General features: G+C 47.0%; 1 protein-coding gene across 1 annotated transcript in view; it reads left to right on the plus strand.

Annotated features, from left to right (window-relative positions):
- The window catches only part of ATRN (attractin), a 960,574-nt gene that overhangs the window by 90,427 nt on the left and 848,232 nt on the right, over positions 1–21,915 (plus strand). Inside the window, exon 3 of the mRNA XM_086964304.1 lies at positions 1,500–1,613. Coding sequence (XP_086820430.1) covers positions 1,500–1,613 — 114 coding nt within the window. The remainder of the gene's footprint in view (positions 1–1,499; positions 1,614–21,915) is intronic.

Here is a 21,915-nt window from a genome sequence, read left to right on the forward strand (position 1 = left end):
AACAGTTGTATCATGCACCCATGGCTAACCCAGGGCCTTCTGGATACTGTGGCTACCCACAATATATATTTTTTTTTAAGTCGTGAAACCGTTTTAAAATTTTTGTTGCAGCAACTGCAATGCCTCAAACAAACAACACCAACTTACTTGTAAAATCTCAAATCCAAAAGTGATCCAAAGTCCCAGCTACAGATCCAAATCAAGTGATCAGGACATGGACAAAGCACTAGGAGGAGTCTGCTGGACAGGTACAGGAAGTTGGAGACTCTGGGGCACTTCCTCCCCCTCGCCCCCCCCCCCCCAAATTGACTTCTTGCCCAAAAAAGTGAAGCCAAATGTCAATCTGAGGAGTTATTCTGATCAAAATCATGATTTTCAAAAGGTTTATGCTGCCTGCGGTGGATTTCTTGAGCTGAATTGCAAGTTTTGCAAGTTCGGGAACGCAGGATGTTCAAATCTCCCGCCGGAAGTCAACTGAGCGATGCATCTTCAGCGATGCGTGATTGCGGGCCCTTATGACGTACTCGCGTTTTCAAACTCTCTCTGTGCAAGATGGCGGGCTGCGATGACGTAATCGCGGTCGAAAAACTCTCGCGCGATCACGCAGCAAGAGCCAAAATGGCGAAGCACACGCAAACTGGGAGAAAAACAACTCGGCGAACACAGAATCACGGTAAGTCAAAACCGCGCCCGCGATATTGTATTTTTAAAGCGCGACCAAGCAAAAGAATTCGCAAGCTTGCGAGTTTGCGGATTTTGGGGCAAATTTGCGTGATTTGCGGACTGCGAATTTGCCGCAAATTCTGCGAACAGAACGAATTTTGCACCCGCGCTTAATACTGATGCCCACCCAAATGGCAAGAATGCATTGGTTCCATGTTAAATTATTTCTTTAGTTTTACACTAGGTATACTAGGTTATAAAAGTTAAAGGCAGAAGATTTTGCCCTCGTGCCCTTTTTGGTTTGCACATGTGATCCAGTCTAGTGGCCGAGTCCTTTTATACCATTGCTGGAGTGAATACCTCTGCTGTACCCCAGATCACTCTGTGGCTGGAAGACCATCACTTCTTTCTATCTTCAATAAATAAGGGAGTGATTAAGCAGACTGTTGTAAATCAAAAACTGTTTACCAGACGATTACAAAGGTATAGCTGATCCTTTGTGGTATTTGCCAATGTCTTTTGAGAGTCTAGATTTCTGCTTCTATAGAGATGGTGTCTTGTGAGGTGTGACCAAGATGTAAAACTGTGAAACCCTAATTGTAAAAACCTGTTCCCTGGCATGCCTTTCCTATTGAGCTTCATCTTTTTTGATTTACCTGTTTGTGTGCATTTTATTGTTGCTGTTTGGTGAATTGTTCAGGCACGATTTTTTTTATCCTGGTTATTATATTGTTGTTTAGTTACTTTTTATGCTTTCTGTAGTGTTTAAGATGGATATAAAGTTATTCTTATTGTAATGTTACCCTCTTTTAAACTGAATACTTTGTTTTATTCAGACCAAACACAGTTCTGCGGCTACGCTTCAATCATTTTGCTACAGAATGTAGTTGGGACCACATGTATGTTTACGATGGCGACTCAATATATGCCCCTTTATTGGCAGCTTTCAGGTAAGGCACAATTTGTTTGTTTTAATTGAATTCCTGTGACTAGTTTTGAATAAAAAATGTTTTTAGCATTTTAACTGACTTCTAGGTGTAAACTTGCTTAGGAATTCTGAGTATGAACTTCATCATGGTTTCTAGTATTGGGTTTTTCTGCTATTGTACCTGCTGGGATTTCAGGCTTTCTGTGATTTTCTGGGTATTAAGTTTCTGAGGTTTCCTTGGTAAGAGGTTTGCGGTGGTGTTCTGGGTTAATAGGGTAGCTGGTATTTCTTATTTTTTTTTTGTTGAAAACCTTTATTGTGCAGATGGAGGCATACATATACGGGCCTACAACCAATCAGGCCGGCCACGACACATTATGAAAGCACATGAGACCATAATGAAATTTCCCGGCAGTCGCCCAGCGTTGTACAAGCAAGCGATCCAACATTAAAGGGCTGAATATAACCGCTGGAAGCAGGATTAGAGAAGGTTAATTTTATAATATATTAGGAAGTATAGCAGGGTCAGGTGCATCTTTTTAGTCATCTAAGTTCCCATGGCGGGCCACGTTTCAAGCATCAAAACAGAAGGGCATCGATAGAAACCGGTAACAGCAGCGATTAACAGGAATCAACTTATAGACACCCCAGTTAAAGACAGTCCCCACCGCGGCCCATCACGCACCCGTCGACCACCTAAATGTGTGCTAGTACATAACAGAGGAACCAGAGCAGCAGCGTAAGTGTATGCATCCACTATACTAACCCAAGTAAATAGAAAAAGAAGGGAGGAAGGGAGGAAAGAATATCAGAAAGAGGGAAAGAAAGAACGCCGCGCTACTGCACGCGCCCCACAACGATAAAAGCGCGCAGGACTAAGAGACCCGCTATCTGGGTCAGGGTGTGCAAGTCATGATATATGTGCAATCAGTACCGTAGAAGCAAGCAAGTCATCCCCTTCCCCACCAGCTATCACACCATGGGAGACACGCACAGACACAGCGTCCCGATAAAGGGATACAAAAGAGCCATAGAACTGAAAGAAAAACGAACAATAAAGAGACCTCATCCCTCCCACCCCACCCTGCACCCCTGGCAGAAGGCTACGGCCTACCCCCCCAGCAGCATGCCTGTCGCCCTAAATAGAACCCGTAATATAGGAAGATTAGAAAGTAAGAAAAGAAACAAAACAGAAAAAGGGGGGAAAGGAACCAGTTGGAGAGGAGATCTGCAATCGAGTCATTCGGCCCCTACCCCCGCCTTCACACAGATGAAACCCACATCAGAGCGAGATCGACACAACCTCAAGTATCAGAAACATTCAAAGGAATCGGCCATATTGTCTCGGCTGTGAACAAATCTCATTTCCATCCGTTAACCAGAAATCCGCCATTCCGGCTCACCCCTGTCCTCTCCTGATCATAGCTTTCACACGCAATAGAGTAGTGGGCAGCAAATAGTTCGAGGTGGAATGGACACAGGATCGAAACAAAGCAGGCCAAGGGTGTAAACCAGAGGACCCCAATATCAAACAGCAAAGCAAGCAATGGCTGCGGCAGTCCAGACTGTCCAATAGCAACATCAGGAGCAGCAAACAGTCAGGGTGCAGTCTCGCCGCCCAAAAAAGCGAGGTCTCCCCCGCAAGGTAACAGCGGGACCACACCAAAGCAGTTTGAATCGAACATCCACCTTGCTCCCCAAAGCTACTTGGAGATTCGGGGCCGCAGGTGTACAGTCTTGTAGATGCACGGCGGCAGCACTCCTCGCAGCAGCCGAGGGGGACGAAGCAGCACACACTCTGAGTCGAGCCGCGTTCATGAGGGACGGCCCAACAGACATGGCGGCAGACCTATAGTCTTGCACAACAGCGCCGAAGCCCATGGCCTCACGTAAAGAATATAGGGCGTCAAGGACATCACCAATCGTGGGCTCACGCTCACAGAACTCGGCCCTCGTGGACTTCAGCGACCCAGGTTCGCCGCCCCGAGCAGATCCATGACTCAAGGCGCCGGTCGCCATCTTGCAAGTTCAGCCGTGACTCTCCGCGCCTCAACTTCTGGAGTGGGCTCTCAAGCAAGGCCCACCGCTGGAGTCCCCTCGAGCCCCAGAAATGGCAACCTGGGTGCAGAAAGGAGGGCCACCAAAATTGGGTACCGCCGGCGCCACCGTCCCACGGACACCGCCCGCCGAATCTGGCCGAAGGGCTTCAAGATGGCCGGACAGGGCAACAAAGGGGGGGGCATGCCTCCTGCACGTTCTACCCCCATCCGAGGCGGGCCGCGACCTACCACAGGGCCCCCATGCCTCCATGACGGGCCCGGTCAGTCGCCACCGGCACAACCACACAACGGGCTCTTCAGCCGATCCCTCTCCTCCACCAGGGGCCGACGCCGACACCGACACCCTTACTCCGGCCGACCGTCACAGGCAAGTCCCCGGTCTACACGCCGCAGAGGTCCCGGACCAAGCCAGGGCAGAACTCCAGATCCGCAGCACACAGGAGCCCCCGGGACAGACGGTGAGTGCGAGCATTGTTTCACCTTTCCATTTCTTGCCGTGTGTGTCGTCTCGGGGCAGGATGGAGATCAGGATATGCGTTCAGGCAGGAAGGTTGGCGGAGCTGAGCTACAGTGCGGCCATCACGGTCGCGAGCTTGGCTCCTCTAGCTGGTATTTCTTGGTATCGCAATATGCTGTCTGTTACACAGTTGGCTAGGGAAATCTGAAGGTGCCAATATCTGAATAGTTTAAAGGTAATATAGAGTGTGATGGAGAATTTAGTTTGGAGCTTGCCTGTCCTATGGGGGAAAGAATTGAGTCAGAAAATGGCATAACCACATTTGAGAGCATTAATTTACATTAGAACATTTGGCAAACGGTGTTTTAAAAATTTAATGAACTACTGCTTAAAAGGTATTGCCCTGTATCCAATCATAAACTTTCAAAATTCTATGACTTATTAAATTTATCTGCAGGCATACTTAGCTCCTATCCAATTTGACCTTTTGTTAATATAAAATTAAAACAAACTGTTGTATTTCTATCTAGGACCCTAATACGATATTCCCGATTCATGCCCTTAGAAGGTTATAATTAATAATATCCTTCTAAAGGCATAAGAATCATATCCATATTCAGTAATGGCCCATGCAGTCCAAACCACAGCACGGCTACTCCCATTGACTCCTAGAAAGCACAACACGTTCTTTAAACAAACCAAGCCTCCAGCAGCCCGGGAACCCCCCCCCCCCCCCCCCCCCCCCCTTTTGTTTTGATTTGAACAAGAACTCCTGGAGTCAAGAAAGAACTGTTAGTTCTTAGTGACGTCCTATGTCCAACCTTACATCAAACTCGGCACCTCTCAGGTATAAATATACCAACAGTTGCCTTAAGCAAACACTCGGTGGTTTGGAGCAGAGCGGCTATCTACTTGCCCGAGAGCCCAGCTGATGTGAGAGCCCACGAAAACCGCACCTCCCTTTTTGAAGCACAGAGAGACGCTCTCTTTTTCTCCAGCCGAGAAAATCCAGCTCTGGTGTTTCCAGCCACCCTTGTGGGTTGCTGGGAGATGAGTCCTGAAGGAAGAGATACCAGACCTCCCACATTCTATTACCAAGGTAATAGAGCTGACTAGACCCTTAAGAGAATTCTTGATTCAGATTCTTGGCAAAACAAACTTAACCAACTTAACTTAAACTGCTACCTACTTACTCCTTCCCAAGTATTAGGCTTAGGTCAGGTACACCGGGGTAGGCGTAGTTAGAAGCACCAGTTGAGTACGTTAGTCAATGTTTTTTTTGTATGTATAGATTTTATCCATTTTAAAGTATCATATGGCTAAGAAACCATATCAATGCTTTTACAGTATTATTTCATATTACTACTTTCACTGTACGCACTTTACTTTATGATAAGTATTGCAATTGTGGCAATTCATTTCTCTTGCATGAGAAAGAAGACTGCTCAATAAATACCACCTTTTATTGAAAACGCCCGTCTCTATTTCTCTGCACTCTGGTGAAACTAAGTATGCACGGTTGACTGAGTGAAATAGCTGCCTATTGTTTTCACACGACTCTAGAGATGTACTCTTTTCTGAGGGAGCAAAGTTATCATGTTTGTATGGTTGTCAGAAGCTAATCCCTTCTTGTCTAAATCCGGAGAGTTAACTCTTTCCTGAACATTCGAGAAAGTTTCTAGTGAACTCTGAGCTAGATGGCAAAACTAATTAAGTCTAATATAGTCAGTAGAGACCTAGTCGACCTCAGTCCTACGTCTACACTGCTGTTTATATTATTCCAATGGGAAGAGCCTATTGGGAATATAGGAACTACACTACAAAACAATATGTAATAGAAAATAAAAGTATCTATAATAGTTACTTGGATGCAAGGTAAATATTGACTGTTCACCTGTAAATCGATTGTAGTGTGTTTGTTTGTTGTTGGATGCAAATTGTAGTTGGTAAATAACATGCCTTTTAGCTTTTTGTGTCCTGTAAGATATATATGCGAGGAAAATTAATCTAAGAAAGTAGAAAGGTAGATCAGAGTCCATTATGACAGGGTTTGGGTAAATTAAATAAAGTACAGACCATGGTAGTTGTATAAACAGTATGAGATTTGGACGCTATAAGATTAAGTACTAGTTAGCGTTGCTTCCTTTTGGCTAGGTATGATCTGAGGAAATACTATATAATACAGACCTCTGGGTTTTTGTTCAGGTAATAGGTCCCTCGAATGGTTAGTTTGTTGAAAAATACTGTCCTTAGACCTTTGGTAGCATCTTTGGACCTTGCACTATTGTGCTAGCATATCATTGTTGTGGCAAGTTGGCTGCAAAATATAAGTTATTTCTATGGAAAGTTTGTAATAAGGTTACAGTCTTGTAGGAGGAGAGAGCTGGTGCATTAATATGGTTTGAACCAGTCAGTGTATTTATCTAATTTCTCTCATTAAATGTGTGGCAGGTAGCCATGTTGATTGAGCTGAAGCTATGTTGCCCGCACTCCTGATTTAGGATAGACCGCCCCATTATGTGGGGTATGAAATGTTATTGAATGATTTCCAGTTGCATGTGATTAAAGTAAGTTCTAGTTCTATTAGTTGGAAATCTACAAATTTTAGTTCTGGTATGTGTTAAATCCTAAACTCTTTTGGAGATTGTTATGTACTTTGTGGTAATCGTGATTTGGAAAATATTTGAAAATTATTTCTTGGACGCTATTCCAAAATCTAGTAGAGGGCATCAGAAAAGCATGTGATTAAAGTCTCCTTTAGAGTTACAGTTACAACAACTGCAGTTGTTTCTTACTGTCTCTGTAGTTTATCTGGTGTCCAAATTGGTCTATGGAGCAGCATGAATTTGTATTGTGCTAAAGTGGGTAGAATGTAGTTATTGATCAGGATCTCCAATACTTGCACTATAATTGGATAATTATGTGGTAGTTTTCAATCCTATTTGAATAAGATCTACCCTCCTGCCCCTGGTTGGGCTGTTGGGCTATGTGGCAGACATGCACAGACTTACTGCTCTAATGCTCCTCCTGGCCAAACACAGGATTGCTATAAGTTGGAGAAGTACAGAGTCACCACAAATCCGGGTCTGGATCAATGGCCTATTGCCATGAACAACTATCCAGCTATTGGGACCTGTTGCCCCAGTGGTCTTGTCCCTGGGACATCTGGGAGCCTTTCATCAGTTACCTTCGCCTAACGGAGCTTTCCCTTTGACATGGAGCCAATAATGTTACATACATTATTTCTGCTACTCTCCCTTGAGGTCCTGCAAAGAAAAAAAGTGTTGGCTTCAGGAGGGGCGTGGGTGGGGGCGGGAGGAAGGGAGTGAGGGAGGGATGGAGGGCGGGGTGGGAAATTAACAAAAATGTGAGCAATGACAAGCACCTCGATCACATTTTAGCTGTGTCTCTGTTCCATAAGCCTTGCCATTTAATGTATCCTCGCATTTAATGTGTGTATAATTGCCAACAAGTTATAAATTAAACATTTTTTTAAAAATCCTATTTGAATAAGGTCAGTAGTTAGTATGTTTTTAGACTTATTTGTTAGTAGATTTTAGATCACATATGTCCGGTTCGGTATAGTTTGGCAATTACGGTTGGTAATGAGTAGTTTTAATGTACTTTAAAAGGGTTTTAGAATATTGCAATTTCAATTTGAGAAACACACATAGTCCATTGCTTTTATAGGTTGTAGTGATGTTGCTGTTTCCCAAAGGATGTAGGTTCATTTCTGGAACCTAAACCTTTACAATAGTTCCACATTTTATTCTTTCATTCCAACGTACTGGTAAATGTTTAATTTTAATTGTTTTTTGTTTAACTATATTGAGATCAAATTAGAACGTGACATTTTAAGTTGGTTTGCCATCTACCAGAAACAAAGCCACGTTAGTTTTTTTGTTTTAGACCAACTTTTTAGGAGGATGATGGATCTGGTTTGTTCATGGTTAAGGTTGATATTACTGGGATGTCTGCTGTCAGAAATTTCTCTACCTCAAATCATGTAGAGAGCGACACGCTGTTATCACTGAGCCGGAGGGATCTTTGTCGGAACAAGAAATCTGTCTAATAGGAATGAAAATCTGCCAAGTCAATGTCTCCTTAGTCTTCAATGAGTCTCTACCTTTGTACAGTAATACTTGTTTTTTTTTAATTTTTGCCATTCTTAGTGAATTTATAAATGTTTGCCTATTTTCCTGTAGAATTCTTTGGATCTCCTAATGGTATCATACTGATAAAATCATTATTTATTGGGGTTACCATCATCTTAATGATGTTGATTGTCCCTTTCTAGTCGATATTTTTGCTGACCAACCATCCACTAAATCTTTTTTGTTTTCTGTTATTTCATACTGACTCGATGAGGTTGTTGCATTTGTATTCTGCTCCGAGGTATTTAGGTCGCCAAACACATTTTGGGCAGAAGACATTTAGTGTTCTCTCTTCAGATATATCTTGAATGTATATCATGAGACTTTTGTGCATGTATGGGTAGTATTAATCAAGACTGCAGTAGATATGTTATTTTAAGTTAATATGTCTTCTAAAGCGCTCGATAAGCAGAGGGTGTCTCAGCGCTGGCTTTGATAAATGAGAGAGATTGGATGCATGGGTATGAACTAGCAAATGCTGAAGAGCCAAGTCTTCAGATCTTTCTAAAACTAACAGGTTGGGCACATTTATACTGTATAGTGGTAAAGCGTTCCATGCTTTTGACGTGCCTTGAAAGAAGTTTCTGCCAACGCAGGTTTATAGTTTTAATCTAGGTACACGAATATGTTCAGTAGAACGTAGAGTTCTGCTTGGCAGCTGTGAGCCAACTGAGATTCTGGTGCCGATATTATGGCAAAGTTGCCATGAGTTCACACACTTGGAAGATTTTCCATTTCCAGGGATGCAGAGAGCTTTTGCTGATCCTGATGTGATGTACTCTTGCTGAGCAGAGAGGTAATGGGGTCCCCCAAACAAACCTAAGAGACCTTCTTTAGTTTATAATACATAGTTCCTATATAGGGAGGGTGTTATAACTAGGCAGTGTAAGACCTGTTTTCACCATCATTGTAATATTGTCTGACCGAGTGTTCTCTGTCAGAAAGAAAGGATTTAAGTAGGTTCCAGGCTGTGACGATAACATTGATTTCAGACAAACGTATCAACAGCACTCTGTAATCTACCGTTTCAAAGGCAGCAGAGGGATCAAGGTAGAATCAGTACTGGCCCTCTGCTCTGATCAGGCGCTTTCCTGATCTCTTCGGTTGCCTTGGTCAAGGCTGTTTCCGTGATATCGCCGCTGAGGAAACCAAATTACGCGGTGTCTAGATGGTCATTAGATTGAATATGGTCCACCTGCTGAGTGTCTATGATTTTTTTCAATGATCTTAGATGGAAGAGGGAGACGTGACATCTACTAGGCTCTTTGGGGTTCAGAGTTGCTTTTTTAAATAATTGCAGAATTGAGGCTGTCTTTCAAATAGATAGGAATTGGGCAGCCAAAGTCATGAGCTGGAAAATGACTGTAAGCTGGGTGACGATGGTCTCCGCCATTGAGAAGCTATCTTTGGTAGGTACGGTTCATGTGGGGAACCCGACGATGGTGTTCTCAGTAAATAAGTTACCTGTTCTACAGTAGGTGGGGTAAATTTACAGAGACTTGATCCTTTCTTGTATATGATGGTGGGGTCCTTGATACTGTACCTCTCAACAGTTCTATAGATCGTGACACAGCCGTTTACCCGTACCCTGGCTCTTGGGCCCTGATGCAGTAGGCGTACCCAAGTACAGAAATCTGGGCCGAAGCCCATTCTCGGCAGCAAGGCAAAAAGTAATTCCTTTCCCCACTATCAAAGGCCATCCGGGTGTCTAGGGACAAGGCCGCCACATCCTTCGCCCCATACTCCTTGGTGAGATGTAAGACTCCATACAATCTTCTAAAGTTTAGACGTGTACTATGTTTTGGGTCAAGACTGATTTACATATGGCTGGGTTCAATCTAGAATGGCATGGTGAGCATAAAAACGATGGATTTAGGCCCATATCCCTGTACTGGGGTGAATGTATGACATTGTTCTTTATTCTGTCCATCAACTGTTGTTTTTGCATTTGTCATTCGAGGGGAATGAGTATGCTCAGACGTGAGTCCAGTGTTCTCCATGCCACTGGAATCAAGCCATCCAGGCTGATGTAAATGTGTTGGCATTTATATAGGGGGGTGGGCTGAAAGCCTGAAACTGGTCTTGGGATGCTTGTTTCCAGTCCAGGGAGGACTGGCTTGGCAGTTTGGGCTGGACTGTTCCCATAGGGCATAGGGTAAAGACTGATTTGCATATGGCTGGGTTCAAACTAGAATGGCATGGTGAGCAACAAAACGATGGATTTAGGCCCATATCCCTGTACTGGGGTGAATGTATGACCTTGTTCTGCATTCTGTCCATCAACTGTTGTTTTGCTTTTATGTTTTGGGCCAAAACCAGATTAATCTGGGTGAATCAATGTAGATAGTACACCCGCTAGTCTAGTCGCAAGGACCTTGGTAGGAGTTTAGGTTCTACGTTGAGTAGCGAGATTGGTTTATATGATGTACACTCTTTCTGGGGCTTCCCTTTTTTTGGGATCACTACTATGGTGGCGGTTCTCTGATCTTCTGGCAAGTGTCCCGTCTCTTTAGCCTCTAAAACTTATTCAGTAGCTGTGGTGCCAAAATGTGGGCCATTTTCTTGAACAACTCTATAGGCAATCTATTTGGACCCGAGGTCTGTTTGAAGATCTCCTTGTGCTCCTGCTATTTCTTCTGATGTAATGTCGCTACCTAACATCGGAGTCCTATTTCGATAGTATATTTAACTGCATGATTGCGAGAAGTTCTGTACAGGCTTCAGTGGACCTAGTTGAAGTGGTAGTTTAAATCTCCTCATAAAAATCGGTGAACACTGCAGCTATCGCCTCATCTCCTGTTTGCTCCACTCCGTCTTGATCAAGGATTGCCCTCATCCAGTTCCTTTCACTGTCCCTCTTCTCCAGCCAGGCGATGAGCTTTGTGGCCTTATCTCCTACTTCATAGACCCTACACTGCTCTGACTATGCATGGGTCCGAGCTGCACCCTCCGCTACCTCTCCCAATTCCAGCTGTGCCAACTTGAGATGGTGTGTCTAGGTCCAGTCTTGATCTACTTTTCTGGTCAGGTCTGATTCTAGATCTACTATTTTATTGCTCTATCTCTTGGTATTTGTGCTTGTCTACTTTCTTTTTGACACCTGTCTGGGTTTGATACTGATTTCTGTCTTGTAAGCCTCCCAGAGAACACAGCTAGAGTCTAATGATCCTTCATTTTGCTGACAATAGTTTTCAGTGCCCTCCTGTGTCTTTCCTCCAAATTCCTGATCATTCAGATACCAAGATTCCAACCTAGGTGGCAGGAATCTCCTTGTTGTCTGCCCTCTAAACCAGGTGACTACTAGCAAATGGTCAGAGATACCCCTTGCCAACTGATGTGTGTCTTTGAAGCTCCCTGTGTCCTTTCGCAGTGTAAACAGTTTATCCGCGATAAACTCCCACCCTTGCTGACTGCTGTGGGTACTGGCGTGCCCTCCCATTATGTGCTCTCCAGAGGTCAATCCATCCCATTGCCTCCGCAAGGCCTCTCGGGAGAGTTCCATAGTGGGAGGCCGCCTAACCCGGCCACCGGTCGTCCACTAGAGACATGACGTTATTCATGTACCCCCTTTTAAAATGAGTGTGCCTCCTGGCAGCTCCAGCAGTTGCGCCCTTAGAAATGTCCAAGTCTTCTCTTGCAACGTTGGCGGGGAGTATATTGAGCCCAAGTTCAGAGTTTTACCACCATTCTGCCCAGTGGGCCCCCCCATATTTTCCCTGGGACATATGTTACTGTGGCTTCAAGCAGAATGCCCACTTCCCGTGATCCCGACTTGTACCCTGCATGTGCCACTAACTTCTATCCCCACCTATTCAGGGCTTTATAATGACCTCCCTGCAGGTGTGTCTCCTGCACTTAGACCACATCTGGCTTATGCCTCTTAAGAAATTGAAGTATCAATGCACGCTTTATTTTGGAACCTACGCTGTTTACATTCCATGACATAACTTTAAGCCTAAGCTGGTCCTGCATTTCTTGCTTTGCTGTGTAGTCTATAAAACTCCTGCCCTGGTCGGGTTAATATGGGTGCCGCTAGGCATCCTGTTTCCTGGCCTTCATTGTATGCCCCACTTCTTGTTTCTGTGTCCTGTTCAACTACTACAACTACTTTGAATCCCCTAACTCCCCCCTCCCTGCAACCCTGCACGGTGGGACTAAACCTTCCCACTACCCCAATATGCAGAGCACCTGTAGCCTTAAAGTGCACAACAAACATCTGAGGGGGATTGGCAGCCCCATCGTTTGTGCTCTTTACGCCCATGCCGCCCACAATTACTACCAGTCTGTATTGCAAAACTTACACCCACAACATTTTACTTCAATTCCCCGTAGCCCCGCCCCCCTCCCCAACCAAAGCCCAACTCCCATGTTCAATAGTCAGTTCAGGATCAATACCTCCGTTTAGAGCGCAAGCGCTCCCAGTTATTGAGCCCAGTGTTGAGCTTGTGTCGCTACCTTGCCGCATAGCTGCCCTTCAACCATGTCAATAACGTTGCAGTATATCACAAACCCAGTCCCATTCCCTCCAGTTCCGTATGTAGTCTAGGATCTGGGCGAGGGACCTTTTGTACTTCGCCTGTCACTGCGGCTCTCCGAAGAGATCCCCTTAGGGGAAACACTGGGCCTCACTGCACTTGCCATTCTTCCAACCAGTGCTTTGCATCCTCCGGAGCAGTAAAGAACCAGGACTTCCCTTCTGCTATGACATTAAGCTTGGCTGGAAACAGCATCATATATTTAATGTCCTTTTCTCTCAGAGCCATCTCCATGTCCTCAAATCCCCTCCTCCGCTTTTGGACTTGGTATGTAAAGTCAGGGAAGAAATGATCGTTGTGCTCTCATATTTAAGATCTCCCTGAGACCTTGCTGCCTGAAGGATGACGTCATGATCTCTGAAGTCTAGCTATAATGGTGCTTAGAGGGACTCCTGGCTTTGGGCGTGGAACCGGGGCCCTGTGAGCCCGTTCGACCTAGTAAAAGTTTGACAATCAGATCTTCCACAAAAATGCCCACACTTTGGGCTTCCACCCCCTCCGCGCCCCCCACTATTTGCAGATTGTTTCTCCTAGATCTCCCCTCTTCTTCCTCCACTCTTGCTTCTAGAACCTCCTGCTACTTCGTTAACTGGCGCAGCCTTCCTCCAGTGCTTTTGACGAGGTCTGGAGTTCTTTGATATCTACCTCTGCTATGTGTACTTTCTTGGACATTTTCTGGGAATCTTTTCATACAGAGGCCCACCTCTGTTGTCATGGAGTCAATTTTGGGTTCTAGGGAGGAAGCGAGGGTTCTTCTGCAGGCACGAGACCTCTGCACCTCCCTCCAAATGTGATCTTGGGACCTCATAGTTATCGATCTTGTTGGATGGCGACAGTGGGTTCCCTTTACCCATCATCCTCTCCATCTTACTTGGTCCTTTAGCCCGTGACCCCTTGTAAACTGAACAGGGAGGAGCCCTAGAATATTTAGTCTATGGTCCACTTCCAGTTCCCAGTTTGTCTTAGTCCTTCCTTCAGAAGTTAGTTTCCTGCTGTTGCCCACCATCTCCCCAGAGTCCTCTTATTGCGCCAAACAAAAGGGAAGACGGGGTGGGGGATCCCCGTTACTCGCAGGTTTGATTTCCAATTAGTAAATTCCAGTCAATGTGGATTTATTGTCTTCTATCTGGGCTGGTCACCTAAGCTCCGATATACCCCAACTCCTATTTTCTTGGGGGGGGGGGGGGGGGGGGGGGGGGGGTTTCCCTTGTAGTCCATTTCCTTATTGTGTACCAGTTCAGGCTCGCCCTTCTGTTTCCAGGCCTGCCGGGTCCACAGCCCCTCCCTTACAGCGGCCGCTCGAGCCTCTTCTCCCTGGCCACAGAGCCTTCTGGGTGCCTCAAACTGAGACCATTGGGCCTTCCCCCTCAGCACTGTCTCACTGATCACGGTCGCATGCAGGCCCCTCTGTATATTTGTCGGTTAGGTCTGCATATTCGAGCCACTGCATCTGAAGGGGCGTCTGCTCCCTGTCTCCCATAGCCGATTTCCAGCGCTTTGGCTCATCGGGGACTTCTACACCGTCAGGTCTTCCTTGCCGGTCTCGGCAGCTGAAGCACTTTTCAGGGAGCCTCCCCAAAATGGCAGCGAACCAGACTGGTTCGGAGCAGCTCAGCTGCGTCAGCCGTTCCATTGCTGGTTGGACTACGAGTGCCGCACTACCCCTGCCAACGGCTTGCCCGACTCTTTCTCCCCTTCGGGCTCTCCGCCGCCGGACTCGCTTCAGCCGGGCTGTGACGCACCTCTGGTGGTTTGCTTAGCGGATCGATTTAAGGGTCACCCAGACTCTCCAGCACTCTGCAGTCCGCTCCCGGCAATCTTCCAATCCGGGTCACACCGCATCCACACTTTGTTTTCTCGCAGGCTTCGGATGTTGGGTTATGGGCCGCACAGACGCCGGAGCTCTTCCGTTAAGCAGCCATGCTCGTTCGGCGCCAAGCCACACCCTCCAGTAATTTGACTCTTAAAGATAAAGTAAAAAAGAGGTAAGCAATTCCCATCACCCCCATTCATCACTTCAGAGTTAAGACCTAGAAATGGTCCTACTTCTTGATGCATCGCAGGGAATTTATTTGGAATAATCAATTTTTCTCTGAAAGCATTCTAAACCATGATGGCCAGATAATTCTATTGTGATAAAAACTGGAACCTCTGTCAGAAGAAAGCCACACTACTTGTCCCTAGAAATAAGCCATGTACTTTGACCTATAGCTACCCATCTGCCCAGAACATAGAAATCCATCACAGACTCTAAATAGAGACCTTTCTGGTATCCATGTGAAGAGGCTCTAAATGCAGTGCTTTTCAATCTTTTATTTATTGAGTTTTTAAAAAACATTTGCTGACAAACATCAACAATTGCAGTACTCTACTTACCAGAAGGATATCATTCTATTGTATCGTACATTTCACACACTGTATTACCAACAAACACTAGACAACTTGTTGTTCTATTTTCTGGATTGCAATAGCTTTTGAACACGTGGATCAGCACAAGTTTACCAGGTTTTACATAATTTCTGAGTGGTCTATCAGTTGTCAGGCCTAATGTATGTCTATCGCTGCCAAACAAGGTTTCCATTGCAATTTAGGTTCACATTAGAGGGAGGAACCATCTATTGAGTTTAGTCAATGCGTAAAGGGGGACCATATGTCTTTTGTGGTGGGAGCTGGCAGGAACAAGTTCCCAGTAACATGTCAATCCATCTCTATAATATGTAACCACCTCTTCCCAAGCTTTTATAGCTGGTGGTGTAGGTTTCTTCCAGTGCATTGCAACCTGCCTCTTTGCCAGTAGGAGCAACAACGCTGCGAGGCGTCTTCCTGTTTTTGGTATTGCATACATACCCCAGCAACGCAACCAGAGGGGTGCGTGGCAGATCAAGCCCAGTTATGTCCACGATATGCCTGTATACTCCCGCCCAGAAGTTGGCTACAGACAGACACTCCCATGTAAGATGGAGTCAATTTGCCTGTATCTCGCCACAACGCCAACAGTTTATGTAGATTCTAAGCCCCATGCGATGTTGTTGTATCGGGGTACGGTATACTCCGTGAAGATATTTAAAATGTAGAAGTCTAAAACGATAGTTAGGTGACAGGTTCTCTAACTGCCCACAACAGAGCGCCCATTGTTCCACAGAGAGGGTTCCCCCAATGTCTATATCCCAGGCTGCCCGTGCGCTAGTTGTCCTGATCGAACCTCACATTGAGTAATAGTGTAAATGCGTGTAACAAGTTTGCTTTCTGAGGGTTCTTTCAACACATGTTCTAGTTCTTCCAGTGTTGGCCAAGCATTCAGGAATGTTGCAAAGCGGGCACAGCATGCAGCTCTGGGTTGAACGAATAGCAGGGTGTCTAGTGGCAGGGGCTGCAGTGTGGTATCTAAATGCTGTTGTGTTAGGAATTGGCCATCCGGGAATAGCTCATGGAATGTGTTTAATCCCTTCTGCTGCGTTCGTCTCCACACACTGTTATCCAGAAGCAGGGACATCAATGACTTTCTAGCAAGCGGCATAGATGGTGCAGAGTGGTCGCTCCCTGTGCTCCTGGCTGCAACCTGGTATCGTAGCGCCGCTCTGCTGAAGGATCCCTGCCATAACTGACATTTTTTTGCCTGCTGTGTGCTAGCGCTTTGCCTTATTAGCGCTATAGATATTGATTTTGGCTGTGTGCTAGTATTGATTTTGGCTGGGCATCGTAGCGCCGCCCTGCTGAAGGATCTCTGTCATAAATTGTCCTCGCCTGCTGTGTGCTAGCGCTTTGCCTTATCAGCGCTATAGATATTGATTTTTAGCTGTGTATTTACTCTGTCTGCACGCCTGCCAATAGCGCTACGCTCTGCTCCTCCCCCGCCTCCATTTTGTTTATTTGTTGTCCTCCTCGTGTGCCCGACCCGCCTCCCAGCTGAGACGCCCTCGCCCCTCCCCCTCCACTATCCATATATGACAGGAGTCCCCGCGCGTAGCGTTTACGCGCAGCGTACGCGCCCAATCCGCGCCGAAGGTGCGCCAAAGGTATGCCCGTCTACGCCCGTCTGCGCCTGGACCGTGCCCAGCGCCAGACCCCTTGCCCCTCGCGCCGCCCATCCCCCCCCGCATTACCTACAACGCCGCCTCCCTCCTAGCCCTTAACCCTGGTCGCGCCCCCACCTGCGTCCAAGCCGCTCCTGGACACACCCATGGACCTTTCTCCTGCTACTCCTGCAAATTCAGCGGCACCGACAATATCTCCGCTACAACCTCACCACAGATTCCCGACCCCAACCACCTACAATGCATCCTTCTCAACACCCGATCGGTGCACAGGCACGCCATTGACCTATGGAACCTACTAGACACCTTCTCTCCAGACGTCGCCTTCCTTACGGAAACATGGATGAATGCTTCCTCCGCACCAGACATCACCATTGCCATCCCTGAAGACTATAAGATCACTCGCAAAGACCGGACCAGCCACACAGGAGGTGGAATCGCTATCGTCCATAAGAAATCTATCCGCATCTCAACCAGCTCTGACGCCAACCTCGCCAACTCCGAACACCTTCACTTCCAGATCCAAATCGACCCCAAAACAACACTCAGAGGCACTCTCCTCTACAGACCACCAGGACCCCGCGCAAAATTCAGTGAAGACATCACGGACTTCATCTCTCCACACGCGCTCCCCTCCAAAGACTATATTCTTCTGGGAGACCTCAACTTTCACCTTGAAAAGATAAACGACCACAACACCGCCACCCTCGTGGACAACCTCGCCAACCTCGGACTTAAACAACTAGTCACTTCCCCCACCCACATCGCAGGTCACACACTCGACCCCATCTTCACATCCAGCAATCATGTCTCCTTCAGCCACACTACGGATCTCCTATGGACCGACCACAGCTGCGTTCACTTCACCTACAACAAGCCGAAACCCATCAACCACTCCCAACCTACCCTGCAAAGAAACTGGAACAAAATCACCACGGACCAAATCTCCGCATCGCTCCTTCGAAACTCCCCAGCCCTCCCTTCTAACGCCAACGAAGCCGCCGCCAACCTCACCCTATGGTTATCCAACACCGCCGACACCTTAGCTCCACTGAAAAAACGTCAAAGCAAACCTGGCAGCAAGAAAGCCTCATGGTTCAACGATGATCTCAAGAAGTCCAAGAAAATCTGCCGCTCCCTTGAAAAGGCCTGGAAAAAAGACCCAACCACCAGCACCAAGGACGCCTTCAAAAGCGCCACCCGCACTCACCACCAACTGATCCGAAAAGCCAAGAAAACAGCATTCAAGGATCGACTTGACAACAACGCCCACAACAGCAAGGAACTTTTCAACATCGTCAAGGAATTTTCCAATCCCTCGGCCAACTCCAACGACATCACCCCCTCTCAAACCCTCTGCGACTCCCTAGCCTCTTTTTTCCACAACAAGATTGCAGACATCCACAACAGCTTTGACAACCAACCCGGAAACCAACCCACCCTACCATCTGCTGACCATCTTCCCCCCGTGAACACCCTTAACGCCTGGAACCCAATCTCCACTGAGGACACCATCCGCCTGATGAATTCCATCCACTCAGGATCCCCCACAGACCCATGCCCTCACCACATCTTCAACAAAGCAGACTCCGTCATAGCACCGCACCTCCGAGACGTCATCAACTTCTCCTTCAACTCCGCTACCTTCCCAGAAGACTGGAAACACGCTGAACTCACCGCCCTTCTGAAAAAACCAACAGCGGACCCCACCGAACTCAAAAATTACCGCCCCATCTCGCTTCTTCCATTCCCGGCCAAAGTCATCGAGAAAGCCGTCAACAACCAGCTCGCCGCCTTCCTCGAAGCCAACAAATCCCTCGACCCCTCACAATCTGGCTTCCGAGCAAAACACAGCACTGAGACCGCCCTCATCGCAGCAACAGACGACATTCGAACTCTACTGGACAATGGAGACACAGTCGCCCTCATCCTCCTCGACCTCTCTGCAGCATTCGATACAGTCTGCCACAGCACCCTTCTACAACGCCTCAATAACATCAGAATTCAAGGAAAAGCACTTGAATGGATCACCTCGTTTCTCACCGGAAGAACCCAGAGAGTCCGCCTTCCTCCATTCAAGTCCGAGGCCTCTGAAGTCATCTGCGGCGTACCTCAAGGATCCTCACTCAGTCCCACCCTCTTCAACGTATACATGAGCCCCCTCGCGGCCATCGCACGCCAACACAACCTCAACATCATCTCTTACGCGGACGACACTCAACTGATCCTTTCCCTCACCAATGACCCCAGCACCGCCAAAACTAACCTACACGAAGGAATGAAAGAAGTTGCCGAATGGATGAAACAAAGCCGTCTGAAACTGAACTCAGACAAAACAGAAGTCCTCATCTCAGGTACATCCCCCTCCGCTTGGGACGACTCCTGGTGGCCGGAAGCCCTCGGAAAAGCACCCATCCCGACAGACCACGCACGGAACCTTGGAGTCATCCTGGATTCTTCACTCTCAATGAACAGACAAGTCAGCGCCATATCCTCTTCCTGCTTCAACATTCTTCGCATGCACCCACGCTCTGGTCACGAGCCGACTGGACTACGGGAACACCCTCTACGCAGGTACCAACGCTAAACTCCAGAAGAAACTCCAACGAATCCAAAACGCCTCAGCCAGGCTCATATTAGACATCCCACGCAACGAACACATCTCTGGTCACCTTAAAGACCTCCACTGGCTACCCGTCAATAAGAGAATCACTTTCCGACTGCTTACCCACGCACACAAATCACTCTACGACATCGGACCAGATTGCCTCAACTCTCGACTGTCCTTCTACACCCCCTCCCGCCAACTACGTTCTTCCAGCCAAGCCCTCGCCACTGTACCTCGCATCAACAAGACCACCATGGGAGGCAGATCCTTTTCATACCTGGCTGCTAAAACATGGAACTCACTCCCCGCTTACCTTCGCCTCACCCAGAACCACCTAGCGTTCAGAAAGCAGCTTAAAACGTGGATATTTGACAAATAATCCTCCTCCCCTTCCTAAGCGCCTTGAAACCCTCTGGGTATGTAGTGCGCTATACAAATTTTATGACTTGACTTGACTTGATAATATTTCTAGATTGGCCCTTTTGGAAAGTCCCCTCCAGGCCCAACGCAACGCTTCGGTTGTGTCAATATCCTGTCTTGGTCGCTTGTATTCCTGATAAAGTGCAGTTGTCAAAGGTAAGGGGGCCACTGTCAATTTCTATTGCTACATGTGGTTGGAAGGGTATAGGGTTCTGCCAGAAATGGAGATATTGCGCCTGAGCACTATTTGCGAATAGCACAAAGTCAGGGGCTGCCAGACCTCCCTGTGCAAATGGTAACGTAAGAAGTTTCCATGATATCCGGGGCTTTTTGCCCGCCCAAACCAGCTCTGTCATACTGGACTAAGACGTTTGAAAAAGTGTGAGGGGAGGGGCATCGGAATGTTTGCAAAGAGGTATAGCAATTTAGGGAGGATATGCATTTTTGCTATCGCAATGCGATTTGTGAGGAATAGGGTTAAATGTTTCCATCTTTAGACTCTTTCCTCCATCCAATCCATCACCCTGCCATAATTTGCCGACCCGATCTCCCGTAGGTTTCTGCTGACCCATATGCCCAGGAAGCGCACCGGCTCATCCGCCCAGACACTTTTCGTGCTGCAAACAGCCCATCAGAGCTGCATATCAAACAGCCCATCAGAGCTGCATATCAAATATCAGGACTATGATGACGATGATCGGGAGTCTCCTATATCTATTGCAGATACCGATCAACATGATGACCAATGTGTTCCTATGGCTCAATTGCCATTCTCGTTGATTACGAATCTTCAACATATGCTGGACGACTATAATCGTCGTTTTCCACCTTCTTCGCAGGCCTCTCCACGGCGACCTTCTATGCCGGCGTCACTTCTGGCTGCACCGGCATGGTCCCCAGTTCACCATGACACAGCTCATGATGATGATGATGATGATGATCAGGATAATAACAATTTGGACCAGGATGAAGACGCTACCATGACAGATTGGGACAATTACCAGGCTCAGACTCCGTCCCTTCCTCCTGATTCTCCCCTGGCATCTCCTCCAGTAGATATAGGATGCTTTCACCTTTTAATGGGACGGGCAGCAAAACGTTTCCACTTGCCTTTGGTCACCACACAAGAGGATTGTTTTCTTTATGATTTTAAAGATCAACCCCTGAAACAAGTACATGCCATTCCTATAATAGACTTCATCTGGCAGGAAGGACTCAAACTCATGGAACGGCCTAATTCAGTTCCGGCCGTCCTCCCACGTATTGATAAGAAATACAAGGCGCCTACAAATTCACCTGCCTGCCTTGTTTCTCAGCCGAAGCCAGACTCAGTGATTTCGTAGGCTGCCCAAAAGAGATCGCGTAATCCTGCTTCTCTTTTAACATCTCCGCCTGACCAGGAAGGGCGACGCCTAGATACCATCGGAAAAAAGTTGACCACTATGGCTGCGACTACAGTAAGGGCGGTAAATTCATTAGCCATCCTCGGGCGATACGATCGCCAAATGTGTCGGAATTCTCAGCCTTGGTCGACCTGATTCCAGAATCCTCTAGGGCGGAAGCCCAAACGATCCTGCAAGAGGGTGAAAAGATTTTGTCGTAAATTATAGATTGTGCCATCGATATATCCTCTATGGGATTCCGACAGCTGGCACGCGCCGCAGTCTTAAGAAGGCAGGGCTGGCTTAAGGCTACGTCCTTTTGACCGGAGGTGCAGGAAAGATACTTGACATGTCCTTCGATGGGAGTCCCTCTTCGGCAAGCATGTGGACGATGCCTTGGAGTCCATCAAAAAGGATACAGACACTGCTCGCGCCATAGGATCTCTCCAATATCAAAAACAGCCTTTTCGTGGAGCACGTGGCTGGGGTGCGACATACACTTTTCATTGTTCTTCCACTCAATACCTCTCCTATGGTGACAACAGACAGCGTTACTCCAACCAGAATAACACCAGACAACATGATTCGAGACCGTATAAGTGAAAATCCTCTTACAGGGGAGGAACTTCCTCTAAAAAACAATGACTTTCTCAACACCAACACATATTCTACTT

Source organism: Lissotriton vulgaris, chromosome 3_2 (genome assembly GCF_964263255.1).
Source record: "Lissotriton vulgaris chromosome 3_2, aLisVul1.2, whole genome shotgun sequence".
Lineage (NCBI taxonomy): Eukaryota > Metazoa > Chordata > Amphibia > Caudata > Salamandridae > Lissotriton > Lissotriton vulgaris.